The sequence below is a fragment of the Camponotus vicinus genome, unplaced genomic scaffold (assembly GCF_025532165.1).
Source record: "Camponotus vicinus isolate PSW18456_S1 unplaced genomic scaffold, iyCamVici1.0 SCAF_13, whole genome shotgun sequence".
Taxonomy (NCBI): domain Eukaryota; kingdom Metazoa; phylum Arthropoda; class Insecta; order Hymenoptera; family Formicidae; genus Camponotus; species Camponotus vicinus.
In genome coordinates this window covers 11,141,624-11,162,458 of record NW_028141949.1, presented here as the reverse complement: position 1 = coordinate 11,162,458, position 20,835 = coordinate 11,141,624, and the positions used below count along the sequence as shown (strand labels likewise).

General features: G+C 33.1%; 4 protein-coding genes across 10 annotated transcripts; 2 read left to right on the top strand and 2 right to left on the bottom strand.

Moving 5' to 3' along the window:
- Positions 1-181: 181 nt before the first annotated feature.
- On the bottom strand, positions 182-11,772 carry LOC145964358 (coronin-2B). Of its 4 annotated transcripts, XM_083087009.1 has the most exons (11): positions 11,264-11,401; positions 10,078-10,380; positions 8,576-8,868; positions 4,498-4,695; positions 4,116-4,232; positions 3,690-4,004; positions 3,290-3,514; positions 3,011-3,220; positions 2,769-2,886; positions 2,298-2,524; positions 182-2,205 (listed from the first exon to the last, which is right to left on the bottom strand). In XM_083087009.1, exons 3-11 carry the CDS (start codon positions 8,591-8,593, stop codon positions 2,011-2,013), a joined length of 1,623 nt encoding a protein of 540 aa, XP_082943135.1. In that variant the 5' UTR covers positions 8,594-8,868; positions 10,078-10,380; positions 11,264-11,401; the 3' UTR covers positions 182-2,010. The 4 variants fall into 4 exon arrangements, with proteins under 4 accessions (XP_082943135.1, XP_082943134.1, XP_082943133.1 ...); XM_083087008.1 differs by lacking the exon at positions 10,078-10,380 and having other exon boundaries at positions 11,264-11,405; XM_083087007.1 differs by lacking the exons at positions 8,576-8,868; positions 10,078-10,380 and having other exon boundaries at positions 182-2,202; positions 11,264-11,772.
- A 267-nt stretch (positions 11,773-12,039) lies between these two features.
- On the top strand, positions 12,040-14,486 carry LOC145964361 (B-cell receptor-associated protein 31-like). Of its 2 annotated transcripts, none has more exons than XM_083087013.1 (3): positions 12,040-12,467; positions 12,883-13,185; positions 13,304-14,486. In XM_083087013.1, the coding sequence occupies exons 2-3, from the start codon at positions 12,915-12,917 to the stop codon at positions 13,732-13,734; spliced, it is 702 nt and encodes a 233-aa protein (XP_082943139.1). In that variant the 5' UTR covers positions 12,040-12,467; positions 12,883-12,914; the 3' UTR covers positions 13,735-14,486. The 2 variants fall into 2 exon arrangements, with proteins under 2 accessions (XP_082943139.1, XP_082943140.1); XM_083087014.1 differs by having other exon boundaries at positions 12,041-12,203.
- A 242-nt stretch (positions 14,487-14,728) lies between these two features.
- Chchd3 (Coiled-coil-helix-coiled-coil-helix domain containing 3) lies at positions 14,729-16,101 on the bottom strand. Of its 2 annotated transcripts, none has more exons than XM_083087016.1 (3): positions 15,952-16,101; positions 15,442-15,871; positions 14,729-15,102 (listed from the first exon to the last, which is right to left on the bottom strand). In XM_083087016.1, exons 2-3 carry the CDS (start codon positions 15,833-15,835, stop codon positions 14,924-14,926), a joined length of 573 nt encoding a protein of 190 aa, XP_082943142.1. In that variant the 5' UTR covers positions 15,836-15,871; positions 15,952-16,101; the 3' UTR covers positions 14,729-14,923. The 2 variants fall into 2 exon arrangements, with proteins under 2 accessions (XP_082943142.1, XP_082943143.1); XM_083087017.1 differs by having other exon boundaries at positions 15,442-15,893; positions 15,952-16,093.
- Positions 16,102-16,181: 80 nt separating this feature from the next.
- Positions 16,182-20,767, top strand: Nmd3 (60S ribosomal export protein NMD3). Of its 2 annotated transcripts, none has more exons than XM_083087011.1 (12): positions 16,182-16,244; positions 17,550-17,613; positions 17,704-17,838; positions 17,902-18,052; positions 18,340-18,474; positions 18,605-18,713; positions 18,831-18,981; positions 19,062-19,204; positions 19,273-19,424; positions 19,777-19,892; positions 20,033-20,215; positions 20,301-20,767. In XM_083087011.1, the coding sequence occupies exons 2-12, from the start codon at positions 17,567-17,569 to the stop codon at positions 20,494-20,496; spliced, it is 1,518 nt and encodes a 505-aa protein (XP_082943137.1). In that variant the 5' UTR covers positions 16,182-16,244; positions 17,550-17,566; the 3' UTR covers positions 20,497-20,767. The 2 variants fall into 2 exon arrangements, with proteins under 2 accessions (XP_082943137.1, XP_082943136.1); XM_083087010.1 differs by lacking the exon at positions 16,182-16,244 and adding an exon at positions 17,356-17,437.
- The last annotated feature ends 68 nt before the right edge of the window (positions 20,768-20,835 follow it).

Sequence of the window (20,835 nt, the reverse complement as noted above, 5' to 3'; positions counted from 1 at the left end):
AATGTTCTTGTTTATTTTATTATGAGGATCTTGTGCTTGCCATATATCATATGTACAACATTTTTTATATGTTTTTGTATATATAAATTTGTCAGACAGTATGCACTGACAATAAATTCATCCGTAATATGCAATAAAACTCTTTGGTATTTTTTTCTGTTTGGTATAAGATTATGTGGTGTGTGGTTGAATCTCAATAATATATATTTTCGATCGACATATAAATATTACATATAAATTCTGATACACGCGCGTATTATGCGCCACAATATTGCATTATAAGCAAATTTATAATTCGTAGCAAAATTCATAAATCTCTTGCAATGTATAATGTCTATCATGAACATGAATAGTTATCTTTTTCTTACAAATATATCATGAAAATTGCTTTGGATATAAATGTCGAAAATATATACCTATATAAACTTTGCAATACGCATTTTATATTGCCTGTAAAATGTATTACCTAATACAACACATGTAACTCTTTGCTTTTAACGATGAATGATAGGTGCATGTTTCAATGAAATGTATTATTGGTGTATTAAATCTACAGTTATAAGTAAATAACTAGTGAAGAAAGACTAGGGAATGCTACGTCACATGTTGCTGTATCAGCAAGTTCCAGGACTTTACTACGTTCATACTACGCGATTAACGAAATCTTACACTCACTTGATCACAAGCGATATGTGAAGTGTAGCATTCAGGTACTATATTTATCAATCCACAATAAAATTGCACACTGTATGAAAAATACATATATAAACGTATAAATCATTACATGATTTGATCGTTTTTAAGCAGAAATATAATTCTTTATAGTTTTTGCAACCACAAGATGACAATATCAATAATGCTAGAAATATTCTATTACATCTGCTATTGTACCGTTTTTTTCTCTAAGCAAGCTCGGCTAAAATTAAACTCATTGTAAATGCTGCCTTTCTTATAAATATACATACGCAATTTCTATCATGGCATTGATTGTACATGATTCAATGGTTTTATACAAACGTATGTTGCTTCACATTTAATATTAGGAATTTTAAAATAAAATTTTCGAAACTAGCAGAATTAAATATTATCGTTACTTAGGTTTGAAGATCTTATTGCCATCGACATTATGGCAGTCTAGATGGCAGTGAAAGATATATGCAATAGCAAAATGCTTAATATATTAATATGCTAGCCTACTTGTACATAATACAACACAGCAGAATTATAGAGCATTGATGCATAATGTGACATACATCTGTAATAAAATCGGCAACAAAATTAATTTTATTCCTTGCAAAGTTGAATTCAAATAAAAATAAAATTTTTTTTATAACACACATGATAGATGAACGTGATAGAGAAACGATTTTTCACGAATTCTCTATCTTTTAAAGATTGAGTAGTAATATATTAAAAATATTATATTAATTAAATAACCAATAAACATAAAATAAGAAAAAATAAACAACTGATTAACAGACTAGTACCAACATATTGTTCTCAGCAAAAATGCAATGTGTCGATAAAATTGAAATAATATATATGAATTATTCATTCGTCTAAAGATACTGTGCTTTCCTTAATTTTTTAATCATGTACAAATTTTTATGTGGATATACGTACATATATCCAACTTACGCATCCAGCTATGTGTGAACAGGTACAATTTTCACATAACAAATGCTTATGTTCTCTGATCCCTTGTGGTCAATATCAACGCGACAAGTTTTATCCTACATAAAAATTGTAGACTAACGAAAAAGTCAATCAAAATTATTCTGTGCGAATATATTTTTGTATGTATAAATATCATAGAATTAAAGTATCCCAAGCATGTTGGTAAAAATTTCTCAAAAGCTTAGGCTTTTTCTCTAAATTGTTAGCAATGCACATATATTTTATAGATTTTAAGTAACCGATCGCTAACCATAGTTTAGCAGTAAAGCTGTGCGAGAGTCTTATTTAAAGCCAGTGTCGAAGCGAACTTGCTGTAGCTGTTACTTGTAAGCTTTATTGGCGTTGTAATTTTCGTATTTGGTCCTCTAATTCCTTGACACGCAGTTGACTATTAGCGAGCTGCCGTCGTACTAGCCTTAATTCGTCGGTTTGTCGAGCAAATGCTAATCGAAGTTCCGCCTCATTGTTTGGAACATCCACAGTCTCCATAACTTTATTGTCATTAAGCGGAGACGATATAATATTCTTCTGCCAAAAAAGAAAGATTATCAAAGATATTATTATATAAGCTATAATATAATTATAGATCCATGGGGTATGTACGTATACTATATTCTCACCTGCATAGCAACATTTCCAAATTTTTGCTGTAGTTGCTGAAACTTTGTGCTTTGATTACTGGATGTCTTTTGACTTTTTTCCGACATGTCGTGTAATTCCACCGGTCTATAATCTGGTATGGTTTCCGTAGACAGAAACGCGAATTTCTTCTTGTTATTCAGATCGGTGGTCGGAGGTAATTGCGGTGGTTTATATATTCGTGGTTTATGCGTCGAGATGCTTCCACCTGATAAATTGCACGGTATTCATTAACATGATCGTTCGATAAAATTGTTACATACATATATGTATCTTATTTTAAATGATTTACACAAAATTATTATCGTTATATGCTCGAAACCATTAAATTTTTATCTGAGACATTTTTCGATTTCACTAATAATGAATATTCGTGCGTCATTTAAAATGAAATATATATACTGTATATATCGCATTAACAAAAAAAGAAAATAGGGAAAAAAGAGAGACACCTGTTTTAAGAGAGATTAAGATTGGCGGATTATTCATGCCGCTGATCCAGTCTCTAGCCGACAGTGCAGGACACGTTCCGATTGTGTCAGGATATAAATCTTCTTGGAATTGATCACTCTGAAATATAACACATCTTTTTTAATCGCTTTTTATAGAAAAAGAAATAATTCGAATTCTAATTACAGCATTATATTAGATCTAAAAACAACATAATTAGAAATAATTAGAAATGTAAACTTGCCTTTCGAGGTACTATCATCGAGATTGGCTCACACATTCCGCGAGTCGCGTGCAGCTTGTAGAATCTAAACACTTCACATATAGCGGTATTGATGCCCCTTTTTGGCATTACTCCTAATCCTCTCTGAGGATTCCCAGATATAAATTGACTAAGATAATGCATCCAAGGCGCTTCGTTAACTACTTCGTAATATCGAATATTACCATCACCCTGTAAAAGAATAACAATGCGATTTTAAATGTAATTCATATCTGCCACACATTTTATTTCATTCCTTACCTTTCCTGCTAAGAACACCATGTTGGTATCATTATCGTAAAACGGAAAGACCACTCCACTCGAGGAATCTATTGTTTCACATATCAATGGGACAGTTAGATCATGTTGACTCCATATTGCATACTGCCGATCCGAATGTCTGCTAAATCCAGTAGTCAGGAGACGTCCAGAACTACCGAGGAATACAACCTTACTCGCTTTTGTACCGGCATGACATACTCCTTCCTATTTGACAATTAATGTTATTTATATTAAAACTTTATTTTGCAATTTAAGAACATTTAATTTGTAAAAATAAATATTTTTTATATTATAACAATATTTTTTATAAGTTTTATTTTTTATATTATATACAGTGTTTCAAAAAAGATTCATATCTTTCACAAGTGTGTTTACTTACTGAAACGACGATACCGGACCTTGGTTCGAAAACGCGCAATTTCTTATCCTTGCATGTGGTTGCCAACAAACTGCCATCGCGATTCAAGGATATACTGTAGATTACATCGGGATGCCTGTCAATGACGCTCACTGCCTCGCATCTGTTTACATCCCACACGATAACAAGATGATCGAAACCGGCGCTGAAGAGTACGTTTTCTGCTACCGGATGCCATTCGATATAAGCGACGCGTCGTTTGTGTCCTTGCAACTCCACCAACCATTCAGTCAAGTTTCTCGACAATCCGCCATCGGGTATATGCCATAATTTTATCTAGATAAATATATAAATATGTGAACGCATTCAATATTTTGTATTTCTCTTATGTTACTTTCATGCTTATAGGAAAAATATCTTCAATCGGACATGCAAAACATTTCTTACAGTGCAATCATCGGAACAGGATGCAATGATATTGTCATTGAATGGATTCCACTTGATGTCCAAAACGGGACCGGTATGTCCAGTTACTCGACTGGCATTGAAGTCGAGTCGTCCGGTCTGTAACGTTAAAATAATAAAATATTACTGTTATAACAATATTAATAAATATGCGATGAAATTTACTAATTTATTAATTAATCATAAATAATGTTTAATATATATGCTACCTTTAGTTAAGCTTCTTTTTTACTTTCAATATTGACGCTTAAGATGATTTCATCCGATTATTTGTATCTCTTGATACATACATTATGCGATAAAGGCTTCTTTTTTGCAAGTAGGACAAGAATCAATAAATCGATAAGGCACAGAGATAACTCACACGATCCAACGATAATACCAGGAACGCTCCACCACCTGCAACCTCCGTCACAACGGCCAGAAACTTTGGATTTACGGCACAGAATTGCGAATCGTGGGCGTTCTTCGTGATCTTGATATTGTCGTAGCATTTCTCCCTCTTGGCCGGTACACCGTAAACGTGTCGAAATTTGCTGCTTCGAACGCCGCGAAACCACGACTGCAAATATGTAAGCCCATTTTTAGCTTTTTTTTTTTACGTTCATTTCTTAAATTTAATAATGCTTCACGCAAATAAATTGTCGAGACAACGTCGTGTATAAATTTGTCACTGCAAATTTATGAATTTAAAAATAATTATAAATAATAAATAAATAAATAAGTAAATAAATAAATATATACAGGGTGTCCCAGACTTAACGAATCAGCCGTTAATAGCAGATTCCTGAGATCATTTGGAGACGAAAATTCTAATACCAAAATGTTGAGGAAGACTTCATAAAAATGTTCAAACTACTGACTATTATCGCATCGAAGACACAATCGCGCTCACTGCAGAATCCTATTTTTTATCTTATATTGATCTCTCACGATATCGATATTATCGCGCTGTACGCGGGCTCTTTGATGCGCTATGTCCCTGAGCACAGGAGAACGTAACGCGCCAATTGGTAACACAGGTCTACAAGGTTTTGTTGTTGGGCAGCTGGGGGTCATTTCCGAAGTAATTTTCTGCGTAGAATCCGAATCCGAGGTCAGAATTGGCCCATCACGTCAGGATTTTGAGATATTTGAGGTTATATACTCGAAAAATGGCTTTTTGGGCTACTTTTGAGGTTATGTACGGTTAGGACGCACAAAATTTTTTAGCTCTTTTCTTCTAATTACATCATTTAGTACTACTCTTTCCCTTCAAAATGAGCTGTCGAATAGTCAACCTGTAAACTTTGAACTATAAACCCGAAAACCTGGACTGAAAACTGTATATATGGGTTTTTGGGGTCGCTGATTACGAATCTATACTAACTATAGTTGTGGATTTAGTTATATAATAGGTTTGGGGTCGATCTGAGATCAGATTCGTAATCAGCGACCCCAAAAACCCATATATACAGTTTTCAGTCCAGGTTTTCGGGTTTATAGTTCAAAGTTTACAGGTTTAATGTGAATGCTCATGAGGTTGTTGGGCTATAACGGCGCAGGGTTTGGAATTCATCATGTCATCTTAAAATGGCCGTAACTTTGCAAGAAAAAATCGTAGATGACCATTCGACAGCTCATTTTGAAGGGAAAGAGTAGTACTAAATGATGCAATTAGAAGAAAAGAGCTAAAAAATTTTGTGCGTCCTGCACATAACCCCAAAAAGCCATTTTTTTATATAACCTCAAATATCTCAAAATCCTGACGTGATGGGCCAATTCTGACCTCGGATTCGGATTCTACGCAGAAAATTACTTCGGAAATGACCCCCAGCTGGCCAACAACAATCATGACCCCATTTTTTGTAGACCTGTGTAATCTTTAATCTTTTGTAGCGCCGAAACTACATCTTCCTCAACATTTTGGTATTAAGATTTTCGTTTCCAAATGATCTCAGGAATCTACCATTAACGGCTGATTCGTTCTGGGACACCCTGTATATATATAATATAGATGTAATCAAATAAAAATTAACATATATATAATTTAATTAATTTAATTTTTATATGCGATTATATCTTTTCGCCGCAATAACTCACATTGCGCTGTATTTCTAGAATATGAGCGCGTTGCAGAATATAATATGCGCATACGATGATTTCGAAATGTTAGAGAAAAAAAACATACTTTGTACGTCATCTTCGATAAAACTCTCTCTTGTTCAGAAACCGTAAAGTAGAAAGTTACCGGTATCGTAAACGGAAATACCGATATCATGTTATCAACTGACAACTAGAATTGACGATACACAGCGAGATGATAAAAATGGTCGGAGAAGAAAAGATGTAACATTACATTTTATGTAACGTTCCCGTTGCAATGCTCGTATTGTCGTGTATAATCCCATGATGATCAATTCTGAGCGAATTGTGTTATATGATAATTAAAAGTTAAAAACAAGATACATACTCGTTGAGTACATTCTCGTATTTTTTTCCTCCTATTTTAATTTTAGACAAAAATCTTATTTTTCTTCTCTTTTAATTGTTTTCGCTTTTTAATTGCCTCCTTGCATATGAAGAAACAGTAGCAAAGTCGCATGTGAATGTGAAATTTCTCGAAATCGCAAGTCGACGTATTTTTACCAGCGCGTGCAGCGTAGTGCGGTGAGATAGATCAAATTATGCGACTTTTTCTCATGGAAAAAAAGAATTAAATTGCGAAAAATGTAGGAATTTGCTCCAAAATAGAAGGGAACAGGATCTACCAAATGTATTGATTCGAATCGTATCTTTGATTAATTTAGAGTTGAAGATTAAAAGTCTGCTTGATTTAATTAAGTGAAGAATCTGAAGCTGGTTCTTGAAAAGCCGATCAATCACTTTGAAATTGAAAACCTGTTCTTTGATATTCTTGTAATTAACTGCAAATTAACCAAAGAAATGATAAAAGATATGATTCGAGATATCCTGTACACTAACAATAAGTATGCAAAATATTATAATAGGAGCTCAATAATCGTGGTACATTATGTAATGTGTTGTTTGTCAATTTCTTACTGCGCAGAAACCTAACGAAGACGTATGATACTTTATACCCTCTTGCTTATTCCACCTGAATCGTTTACCGCAAAAGACTTACGTGGAATTTTCACACATAAAAAAGTGATGTATTGATTTTAACAAAAAAATTTGTATATAAGTAGAAATAAGAAATTAAATTTATTTGCTATGCATAATCTTGATCAATAATATACAGCAATAATTGGATGCAAACCAAATTAGAAATATAAAATAATAAAATTATTCACAATTTAAAAAAAATGCACAGCAAATTTATTAAATAATTTATTAACGATTATATTAATGTGTTCATTATGTTAAAAAATTGTACAAAAATTTATTGTATTTTTAATTTGCACATATTGCGTGATTTATTTTAATGTATCAAAAATGTTTCTCTTTCTTTTGGTCTTGTACTTTTTCTTTGTTTAAATTATTATATATTGCGTTTTATCGCATTATTTATTTTTGTGCAAAAGCCGTTACTCGTTATATGCGGCACTAATCTTCTTTAATCATTTTAATCATTATTTTAAAATTACATATAATAATAGTTCTAGTTACCACAATAATTTTCTCGTTACCACAATTTTATTCTAAAAAACATCTACTCGCAAATATAAAATATGTATACACGTCACGGTACATGCGTGCGTTTAAATAACAAGCTATTGAAGCAACTGCAACAGTTCACAACAGTAATGGTACAAAAGTAACCTGCTTATTCGTAATTAAAACCATTGGAATGCAAATATAATTGCAATGATTGCACGTATAATGCAAGATGTAATTGCTTACAATATCGTATATTTTTTTGACGATCCTAATTTTCACTATTACTGTGAATCTCTCTATAAAATATAAATTACGATATTGCATTTCCAAATAAAAATTACTAGTTACACGTGCATAATCATTGGGATTATCGTGCGTGATTCTTCAGGAATTTATCTTGCGCAACAAAAAAAAGGGAGGGAGAGCATTTTGATTTAGAAAAATTATAATAATACAAAAAGGTAAAAAATTGATATAAAAAATTATATTGACTGTAGAATAATATTGCAAACCAGAAATAGGGTGGGAGGAGCAATCTTAAGATTAAAGATAGAGATGTTTTCGGTTCCATGCCCATCTGTTAAAAACATCGTGTTTTCCACGTCACTACGCTTACAGCTGAAACGAATTAAACTCATAATTTGTAAGAAGAAAGATTCAGCGATTTATTTATTCTTTTTCCGATTCATTCCAGATTTCTGTGATATGTGCAAAAATCCTTCAAATGTATTGTGTACGTGTTGTAACTTCGAGATTCATCTTACAAATCACGAGCTTGATTCGTCCCGGGTCTAGGTGTCGTATTTTCCTCCAGTTTTACGAACTCGTACGAGGCTACTCACCTGCTTATTGTTGGTCATGTCTGACGTTAATCGGGTACTGAAGACAGCCGGTGCTCGACGAGTACACGTGCGCGGTGAGACGATCGTCGCCAGTGCACAACGGGGACACGGTAATCGACAAGCCGGGACCCATGCATGTGCAGGTGGTTGGAGAGGTAGATAGATAGATAGAGAGAGAGAGAGAGAAAGGGAAAAGAGGAAGGAGGGAAGGAAAAAAAGAGAGAAAAAAAGAGACAAGAGATGTGGATAATATTGCAACCAACTACACAAGTCGTTCTCTCACGTTGCGCTTACTAGAAGAAACAAAGGGAAATGAAACACGTGTCTAATTAGCAATCCATAAAATCATATATAAAGTGGCATGGCTGTACAGGACAAAGGTTTCTTTCATGGTTTACACGTCATGCGCGCGCTATGCATAGGGTGTCTGAAAATCACCGGATGTCCGTTCAATGATCAGATCTCTGGTCGATTCAAAAGTATTTAGGCATAAATAATTTTCGAGCTGTGTTTAGGAAAGATTTTTTCTGCAATTTTTTTGCGCTTTGAGGTGACGATAGTACATTTGTCAGTTAATATCTTCAGACAGAGTTTGACAGAATTTAGATTTGAGGCTCAATAAAGATACATGAGCTGCGATAAAGAATAATCTCTGCCAACTTTTTCCTCGGGGGAAAAAATCGTCCTTAAATCGACTAAAAAAATCTGTCACTAAAAAGACACTATAATGTAAACTCCATTTTTTTTTTACATGGACTATACATTACACAGTTTCGGATTAAAAATGTTTTCTCGACAGTAACATCAGTTTTTACCATTGACATGTCATCGGATCACCGTCGCCCGAGAAATCGATTTCGTTCGACTCATCAATTATGAATCAACGATCCGACATAATTGTTTCGAAAAAAAAAATAATTTGCAATTAACGATTACACTTTTTTTCTTAAAAATAACTATGTGTTTTCTTTACACCAATTGATTCCTCTCATTATTTTGTACATAAAAGTATTAAGGTAAGATAATCGAAAAATGAATATTTTACTAGATATTTTATGATTTATGTAAAATTAAGAAATTATTTCAAGCCTCATAACTCGAAAAGTACTCAATGAAGAAATACTTTATTATAATGTTTTGGAAAGCTCTCGAGATAAGCTACAAGAATATGCAATAAGAAATTGGGGTTTCCATTTACAGAATTCAAGGTGACCTTTACGTGACCTTGACAACACTCTTCATGATCATACTGATATCGCCATATAATGCGTTACTTGAAACCTTACAACTTTTGTCTGAAATATTTTTGTCTGCCGCGCTCAGTTTTTGAGATATTCGGCTGATACGGGTGGTCTGCGACACCCTGTATATATAGAAATATATATATATATATATATATATATATATATATATAATATAATTATTTTACATATACATATATAAATTGTGAATCGTGCTTGGATCCGAAATTGATTTTACTTGAAATCATTCCTGATACATACATACAAATGCGCCATGCGGGGAAAATTTGCGTCTGACTATCTCTCGCGTGACACTTATAGCGATTGAATAACGAAGGGATTACGAAATCGAGAAAGATTGAACTACATGCGCTCGCGCAGAAAGAATCGAGAAGTATGTACGTAACGCGAGTTCGAACGTTCAATCGCGCCAGCTGTTCAGTTTCTACTGACGAGCGATTGTCCGGTGCTGGTGGTAAAGTACCTACTCGCGGAATCCGACGTTTCCTGTCAATGGATTGTCATCGCGCATTGTCATCAAACCGTGATGCTTTTACATTCTTCCTGTCAAATATAGTATGAATTATTGACACATATTAATTATTTTAAGTAATTAAATTCGAAATTTATTTATAATTAAACTCGAGACATATTTAGGTAAAAATGCATGTTTTCATTAGAAAGAAGTAGAAAGAGAAAAATATCACGTTAAAAAAATTTGTATAAATCTTCAAGAATTTATATATATATATATATATATATATATATATATATATGTGTGTGTGTGTGTGTGTGTGTGTGTGTGTGTGTGTGTGTGTGTATTTTAGCATTTTCATATTTATGTATTTTTTACTTTTTGAGACAAAAAATTATTGAAACGTTCGGCATGTCGTTGATCTTGTGCCATTTTTTGTCTTTTATATGCCCATATAGCACAGACCATTGTTGTTACATTGCAGCAATATTGCTGCAATGTAACAACAATGGTCTGTGCTGTATGGGTGGTAAAAGGTCCATATAAATTGTAAATGATCGCATGCACACACGTCAGACACATAACAACTCGACAGACGATGAATGAAATATTCATGTCGTTTGTTTACATACTAAACGATTCCATTCCATGATATCAATTTAAAGTCCCTTCGCACGTGAAAGTCGCAATTATCAGTCAATCGCAATTATCAGTGCGAAGCAATTTTATAAAAATTTTTATATTTGTGCAAAAAAGCTACATACTGATCATAATCTCTCTTTACAAAAAAAAATGCATCCTCTACGTCTCATGCAGCATAGAACATTGTTTGTAACATTACAGCAATGTTACAACAATGTTCTGTGCTGTATGGGGTTAAAACGTCAAATCGCAAGTATCGCGTAGCGTAAAGCGTAGCGCACTCAATACAGTAAAATTGGACGCCGAGGGAATAATGATCGCTGTACTCACTTTGCCGCTAGGCTTGTAACAGGCCCTCGCGTCTACCATGTTGTTCATGATCGCGTGCTGTTCGTCGGTGCCGTCGAAGCCCAGTTTCTCCCTCGCCAGTTCCTCCCTCGTGCGTATCATCTCCCGGTGGACGACGTTGTATCCCATAGACCTCGCGATCTCCGCGCGAGAACTCTTCTATTCCCCAAGGACGCTTTCCCTTCCCCCTCCCCTGGACCGCGGAAGTCGATTCGCGAAGTCAGTTGAAACTGTCGTTTACTTTACCGGCATCGCTTCTCTTCCTCGACGCGCTCCGTCAATCGCGAGAGCACAAGCGAAATGCAGAGTCGAACACCACGTGTCACGCGAACACCTTCGGAATTTTTCGTTAATCACAAACTCGCGTATTTAAGTATGCAACACGTGCGCGCGCGCGCGGGGTATCGATTTGACATATCGCGTGTAAACATCGACGCTGCGTAAGCCGCAAAAAGTGACAGACGACAATCCTCGCGTCGCTTTGAGAGTCACGGTATACGTGGGATACACCTAGAAGAGCAAGTTTATGCACGTTTTTCAAAGTGCAGTATGCACTGAAGAATCGACCAATCGCGCGCCCACGGACATCCCGATTGGCCGCTACCGCAGGGACCCTAGAAATTCCCCATCCGGCGGCCAATCGATACGTCCCACGAGCTCGATACTCGACGATCGAGGTCAAATCGCCCTTTTCGATGCACCGATTGGCTATATTAGTCATATGCGTGCATACATACGCAAGTACTCGTATACATAACGTGACTAGTTCGCGAGAAGCTTCACGATGACGTCACCGTGAACGGTTTATTTATAAAACAGCGACGACGTTTTCCGCGACTCGTACTTTGAACTTATTCGTGCACCTGGCACGTCACAGAAGCCGCAAGAGCCGCATTCGCGTTTCGCATCGTCCCCAAGAAAAGTACGTAAATCTATAAATAGAACTTGAGCCGACAAACAAAATTCGCCGCCGTTTGATGGAACCGCCAGCCGTCTCGTTCGCGCCAGTGTGAAATTTATCGTTACCGTTATTAAAAGCGTAGGTTGGATCATTCGATAAAGTTGCAGATGCTCTGACACATCAAAGATATCCTTGATTCCGATACTATTCGAGATATCTTCGATTCTGCGTTTTGTAAAAGATCTGCCGGGAATCCTGCGAGCCAACGATTCGTGGATCATCGAGGTTCGTGAGTCGTAACGACATGACTTTTTTTTCATAAGAAGACCGTGTCCCAATTTTTGACAATTGATACGTACCGACAAATGAGTCTCAGCGACCGATAAGGCTCTAAATTTCCGCGAATCTTGTGTACATCTCGTAAAAATTAATGTTGCGTCATATAATTAATTCGTTCGAGACCACGTCATTTTTTCATTTCATTCGCAGAATTACTTGCATGTACTTAGATAATTAATGTCGCAATGATACGAGTCAATGTTTTTTTTTTCGCATAATTATCGCGTATTCTATAAACACTTTTACAGACGCAATTAGAAAACGTCATCCTGCAATTGCGGTGATAAAATCAATTCGGTAACGAAGTTTCCGAAAATTTGACATATTAAATATCAACTTGTATGTTTTACATTATTTTCAGATACTCACATAAAAGCAAGATTAGAAATAAACATGAGTATACAGTGGACACTCATTGCTGGTTTCCTCTATGTCGAAATTGCTGTAGTACTTTTTCTGGTATTACCAATAGCTTCGCCAACTAGATGGCAAAAGCTCTTCAAATCTCGTTTCTTACAAAGTCTAAGTAACCAAGCTTCCATTTACTTTGTGATCCTGCTTGGTACTTTGGTTCTCTTCCTAATGGATGCTCTACGAGAAATGCGAAAGTACTCCAAAACTGATCATGGTGATCTTCATCCATCATTAAATTTAGAATTGCAAGGTAAATGATTTAAGATATATATTTTATATTTATCATGTATTAATATCACACATTCTTATCTATTAATTGCAGCATTATTATATCTTTTAATATATTGGTATTTTTTTCCTTTTCATAGAAAACATGCGAATGTTTCGTGCCCAAAGAAATTTCTACATATCTGGCTTTGCACTATTTTTGAGTTTGGTAATACGTCGTCTTGTCATTTTGATATCCACTCAAGCTACATTACTTGCACAAAATGAAGCAGCCATGCGACAAGCTCAGTCTGCGACAACCACAGCCAGGAGCTTACTGTCCCAGAGGACAATTGGGGAAAGTGCACAGAACGACTCTAATGAAGCACATGATAAACAAGTTTCAGAATTGAAAAAGCAGATTAAAGAATTGCAAGTTAAAAATTTGGAACTTGAGAATAATTTGGTCAAAGAGAAAAAAGATAAAGAAGCAATAAAATCACAGGCAGATTCACTTGCAAAGGAATATGATCGTTTAACTAGCGAGCACGCAAAACTTACGCAGTCGAGTAGCGATAAAAAAAGCGATTAAACATGATTTTTTCATGTCTCCTTTTTATTTTAATATTTTGTTCATATTAAACCTTAAAATATTGTTATGTTGTATCCTTAAAATATTGTTATGTTCCATAATTTGAACAAGATCCACGTTTCAAGAATTACTGTTAAACTATAAGTTTTGTTTGGAGATTGTATAAAATACTATTATTAATTTAAAAATACTATTATTAATATTGTAACGTGCCTCGTAATACAATTATATATCCTTTTTTCAGTTTTGTGCACTTTCTAAACAATGCCTGCATTTTTATTTTATGATTCGCAATATTTGTTACATGTAAGTTAATTAAAATTCATAAATCAAAGAATTTTATGAAGAAAAACTGTTATAATTACTTTATATTTTTTTTTCTTTTGCAAAAGTGATAAATTTCAATAGTAAATGTCAATTTTAATCATTTTATATACTAAAAATGATTTGAATTTTTTGCTGAATATTGCATGTCATACATTTGACAAATATTAATAGTGTATAAATAGAATATTTTACACACATCTTAGACAATATATTTCAAATGTACTTCCAATCTTGCATTTGCAACATTTTCTCGTTTTATATTTACTGATAATCTTACGAAATCGTACATTAGTATTATTTTCTACAATACTGTATTATTGTAGGCCTTTATTTGGGTCATATACCCCAGATTATGCTGTATATATTTTGAACTATGAATAGAACTGTACTAAGAATCTTGAAATAACAAGTTGCTTTTCATAACACATGCTTTCCTACATAACTATAAACCTGTTACTTTAATGAACAAATCTTGTGCCTTATATATTATATTGTATTCTGTTATCCAATCCTGGAGAAAAACGTTATTAAAATGTTTTGAAATGAAAGGAAATACTTTGTGTTAGATGCTTAACAATATTTATCATATATATATATATATATATATATATATATATATATATATATATATATGTAACATTTTTCATTTTATTAAAATTGCAATATGTATTCTTCAAATAATTTATTTTTTTACATTTTTCTCCATATATCCTTTGCTTTACACTACTTTCCATTGGCAATATTCTGCTAAGGTTAAAATAAGCACTTTACCAGGCATTATACCTTATCGTATAATTTATTATTTGTTGACTAAATGTCTTTTGAATCCTGTGCTGTGATTTATGAAGCGCATAACAACGTATTACGAACGCGCTTCAATCACACGTGTATAATGCAAATTCCAGACACAATTTGAAAATTCTTCTACCAAGTTTGAACATTTGAGACTTTCCTTGGGATGATCTTGGAAACACTGTAGGACTTTATTACTGCCATCCAGACATGGTTGCACTGTACCCTGGACATCGACAGTTTTTTGTCCTATAACAATACATTTTTAAATTTACACAAATCTGGAGAACAATATTTAATCTTATATTTAAAGCAATTGAATTACTGCCCCTAATATTTTTAAAACCAATTATAATTTGTTGGCTCCGGCAAAACCTACAGTATTTATTTAATTATACATGAAAAAATTAATTTTTGTTAAACACCATCAAATATCTCAAAGGGCAAAATATATTGAAATAAGATTAGCTTCTTAATCTCAATAAAATTGTCATCTCTGATATAATGGTAAGAACTTCAATTATATACAAATAGTTAGCAAATCTCGAAAAAAAAAAAATTAGTTTCAAACAATATCTAAACTCGCACCAGTCTTAGCGGCAGACGTTTCATTGAGAGCTTTCTTGTACTCATCCTCCAGGATGTGATTAATCTTCTGGTAACCCTCCTCTAGATTCTGCAATCGCCTGTGCCAGTATTGATCCTGCTTCTTCAGCTCTTGTTCCATTTGTTGTTGTACTTGAAGCGCGGACAACGTCAGTTCAGGATAATGCACCGGCTGTCCGGGTGTCACAGGTGTAGCTGGAGGAACAGGAGCACTAGGAGGTGCTGGATGCTTCTTCGGCGAGTCAGGTCTCGGGCTCGTGGAGGACTCGTCGTCTCGTTGCGCAAGACGCTGCACAATCGCGTTGGACACCTTGATCACCCCGACCTCCTCCTCGTTCGAGATGGTCAACTTGCGAGCGCTTTGACCGGAGCCCATCTTCGGGGCCTCCTAGTTTAGGAACTAGGCCGGGAACTTGACAATTTTGAGGGTCACTCTGTTCTTAATCCACACAATAAATAATCGCGATGCTCCTTTAATACACGATTACTTACAGCATCGTTTATCGTTCATCGAGTCCCTGTCCGATCCATTGACAGCGGCAAGTCTCTTGCTTTTCGTCAAAAAAATGAAGTTACATAAATACTCGGAGTCGTGGCCCTTCCATCTCCCTCCAGGGCTGCGTTCCAAAGTCTACCCTCCTCGGAACGTGCGGCGTTCGATTGACCAATCAGAATAAAAGAAGCGAGGATTTGTTTGTTCCGATTGGTCAATCGCGCTCTACTTCTGCTTCGACGAGACATTTTCGAACGCAACCTAGTATGACCGTGTTTAATCCGACCACGAGGTTAGTGTCTTGTTCTATTGTTAATTTTCGCGTATTTTTATTCGAGATAAAGTGCCCTAAATAATCTCAAATTAAAGCTTTTGCTCAAATATTGGATTTTGTCTATAAATCGGAAGAAAATTCAATTTTGTCGAAAAGCAGATATTTTGTGAAATATAACCTAAAAAGGAAATTTTTTTGTCATGTTTTATGTATACAGGGTGTCCTAGACCACCCGTACACCCCTTTTCTTTCAAAAACTAAGCATTTTAGAGAAAAACGTTTTCGACAAAAATTGTATGGTTTTGAGGGGAACATAAGATAGTGTCATTGGTTTGACCTTGGATGGCATCGTTAAGGTGAGGTCAAGGACACCTTTAATTTCTTAAATGGAACCACCTATTTTTTATTGCATATTCTTATAGCTTATGTCGAGAGCTTTCCAAAACACTATAATAAAGTATTTTTTCATCAAGTACTTTTCGAGTTATAAGGCTTGAAATAATTTCTTAATTTTACATAAACCATAAAATATCTAGTAAAATATTCATTTTTCGATTATCTTACCTTAATACTTTTATGTACAAAATAATGAGAGGAATCGATTGGTGTAAAGAAAACACAAAATTGTTTCGAAAAAAAAAATGTAATTTGCAATTAATAATTACATTTTTGTTCGAAACAATTATGTGTTTTCTTTACACCAATCGATTCCTCTCATTATTTTGTACATAAAAGTAATAAGGTAAGATAATCGAAAAATGAATATTTTATTAGATATTTTATGGTTTATGTAAAATTAAGAAATTATTTCAAGCCTTATAACTCGAAAAGTACTTGATGAAAAAATACTTTATTATAATGTTTTGGAAAGCTCTCGACATAAGCTATAAGAATATGCAATAAAAAATAGGTGGTTCCATTTAAGAAATTAAAAGTGTCCTTGACCTCACCTTAAGGATGCCATCCAAGGTCAAACCAATGACACCATCTTATGTTTCCCTCAAAACCATACAATTTTTGTTGAAAACGTTTTTCTCTAAAATGCTTAGTTTTTGAAAGAAAAGGGGTGTATGGGTGGTCTAGGACACCCTGTATAAAAAATAGAAGAATAGAAATTTTTATATAAAAGATTTTATATAAAATAATGAAATTTCCTGTTTTAAATGTCACATGTGGAATATTCTTGTGTGATTGTGTTTATTTATCGGAAAGTTTGTTGAATTTCTCTTAAAAAAGTTCAAGAAGAAAAAATCTCTAAAGAAATATTGATATTATCAATATAAAAGTCAATACTCAATACTTTATGAACTTTTTTCTTTTTAGCTATATATAGATGTAAAATGGAGTACATTCAAGTTCCTGAGACAGCGCAAACTAAGAGCATGATGTGTGTATACGTAATATATAATATACAAGATATTCTGATGAAATAAAGATTAATTTTTACATATATAAACAATTGTTTTTTTATCTGTAGCCTTTGCTGCGAATGCGGGACTCTTATCGAGCCAAATCCTGCAAATATGTGTGTAGTATGCTTGCGTAATCATGTCGACATTACAGAGGGAATTCCTAAACAAGCTACTTTACAGTTTTGTAAGGACTGCGAAAGGTTCGATATTTTTTAAAACTTGTATAAATAATTATCAGATTATTCAAATACTGTACATGACAGATATCTTCAGCCACCTGCTGAGTGGATTCATGCTGCATTGGAATCCAGAGAGCTTTTATCACTATGTTTAAAGAAATTGAAGGGATTAAATCGTGTAAAATTGATAGATGCTGGATTTGTATGGACAGAACCACATTCCAAAAGATTAAAAGTAAGTTCCTTATATGTAATACAATTAAAATTGAGAAGAAAATATTAATATTTATTACTAATTAATAAATTTAAATTAGATGTTAAAGTACTATTAAATTGGATTAATTTAATACTAATTTAATTGTTAATTCAAATTGATGTTATTTCAAACTTATTATATATAAGTATATAATTTAATTATATAAGTATATAATTTGTTACATATAATTTCTTATATACATTTGTTATAGATAGTACTTATAATAGAGTCTAATAGTAATTATTTGTGTTTAATATTTTTTTTAGGTAAAATTAACTGTTCATGCAGAAGTACTTGGTGGTGCGGTATTGCAGCAAGTATTTGTGGTCGAATATACTGTGAATCATCAAATGTGCAATGATTGTCATCGCACAGAAGCTAAAAATTACTGGCGTGCGAGTGTAAATTTCAAATTTTTCAATTTAAAACGAATTTAAAAGGAATTTAAATGACAATTGATTACATTATTTCTTACACACATCCACATATATATATGACATGTATATATACATATTTTATGACCTTTTACAGGTACAAGTTCGACAAAAAGCGATAAACAAAAAAACTTTTTTTTATTTAGAACAGCTTATATTGAAACATAAGGCACATGAACAAACACTGGGTATAAAGCCTATTCATGGTAATTGTATTTACAAGAAATTTTATAAAATCAAATAAGAATTACACGCGCGCGCGCACACACACACGCACACTTGTATATGTATATAAATCTAAAACTTTTTTCCAATATTTACAGAGGGTTTGGATTTTTTCTATGCAAATGAAGCTATGGCTAGAAAAATGGTTGATTTTTTAGTAACGGTCATACCATGCCAGTATCAACATTCAAAAAAATTGATTTCATACGATTGTCATAGTAACATATACAATTATAAATTTACATACAGGTAAATATATATGCAATAGCATATATGTGTGTGTTTTAATTCTATTTAATTCTATTTAATAACTTTTATACATTGAACAGTGTCGACATTGTTCCAATCTCCAAAGATAGCATAGTTTGTATACCACGAAAATTAACTCAGCAATTGGGTGGAATCAGTCCCATTTGTTTGGTATACAAAATTACAAATTCTGTGCATCTAATAGATGTTTCATCAGGTCAAAGTAAGTCGTAATATTAACACTAATTATAATGATAAAAATTAATTAATATAACAATTTCATCTTTCTAGTTACTGAAGTAAGCTCAACTGTTTACTGGAGATATAACTTCAACAGTATATGTAATCCAAAACAATTAACAGAGTTTGTGGTGATGGATATTGAGCCAATAAAACATACAGATATCAAATCTTTCCCAGGGCAAGGATCCATTTCTAAAAAAGTAAAATCTTCCAAATATTTTAACCAGTCATATTTAATTTACATTATTCAAACGTATAATTATTGAAGATGAATTTTTGTATCTGCATTATTTGACGATTATACATGTTCAGTATAATCAAGAAATAATAAATACATTTCTATAAATACATTTGACTTATAAAAAATATGTTTTAAATGAATATTTAAAAATTTTTCATTATATAAAATATATTATTTATATATTATATTATTATATATTTTTCATTGTACTAATATTTCATTATATGATTGTAAATACAAGTATACACATCTTGTTAACAATATTAGATATTTGTATAATTTATTATAGATACATGATAATTATTTTTTAGCATGTCATAGCGGACGCATGGCTGGTGAAAGCATCCGAATTAGGGATGAACGATAATCTAATTCACACACGTACACATTTAGGTCATATACTTAAACCAGGTGATTCGGTCCTAGGGTAAGATTATAAAAAAATAATTTATAAATGTACAATATGTGTGTATGTATAATAATATATAAATAGTAAGTATCTAAATATATCATTATGTCCCAAATATAAATCTATATATATAAGTTGTTTTTTTTACACTGTTGCAGCTATGCTCTAAAGGATAGTAATATTAACGATACTAATTTTGATAAACTAAGTGAAGATGTAATACCCGATATTATTTTGGTAAAAAAATTCTATGGCCATGACAAAGCGGCTCGTCGCAGGGCAAGAGTGTGGAGGTTGAAACATATTGCTGATGAAATATTCAGCATGAGTACTGAAAATAAGTAAGAAATGATGCATATGTATAAAAAATTACAATACATTTTATATATTGCAAATTATCTCACATGAAATGATTTTAATTTACAGTGAGTATAATGAATTCCTCGACGATTTAGAAGAAGACCCGGAATTGAGACAGAACATCAATATATTTCGGGATACTAGGAAACAAATTCCTGTTGATACTAACGAAATAGATCCGAGTATTCCGCAGATTACACTTGAAGAAATGTTAGACGATCTTGTAATTGAGGATACCGAAATGACCGAAGTTTCCGAATAAAAAAAATATATATTTGAAGGAACATTTTTTGCAAGTTACATGTAAAAAATGTACTTATGAAAAATTTCAAAATATTTTGAAAACATGCCGATGAATTGCTATCAATTTATGTATACTTCGACAACTTATATAATAATAATTCACAATATTTAACATTGTTGGATTATGATAATTCAATCTATTACATCAATCTGTTATTTGCTAAATCATTTCGACGATATATATTTTATGTATGAGAATTATCGATAAAAAATAAAATGAACAAGCGCAATTGAGCTTCTTTTTTTTATATTTATGCGATTATTCAAGCATTTATAAAATGTATGCATGTATAATATT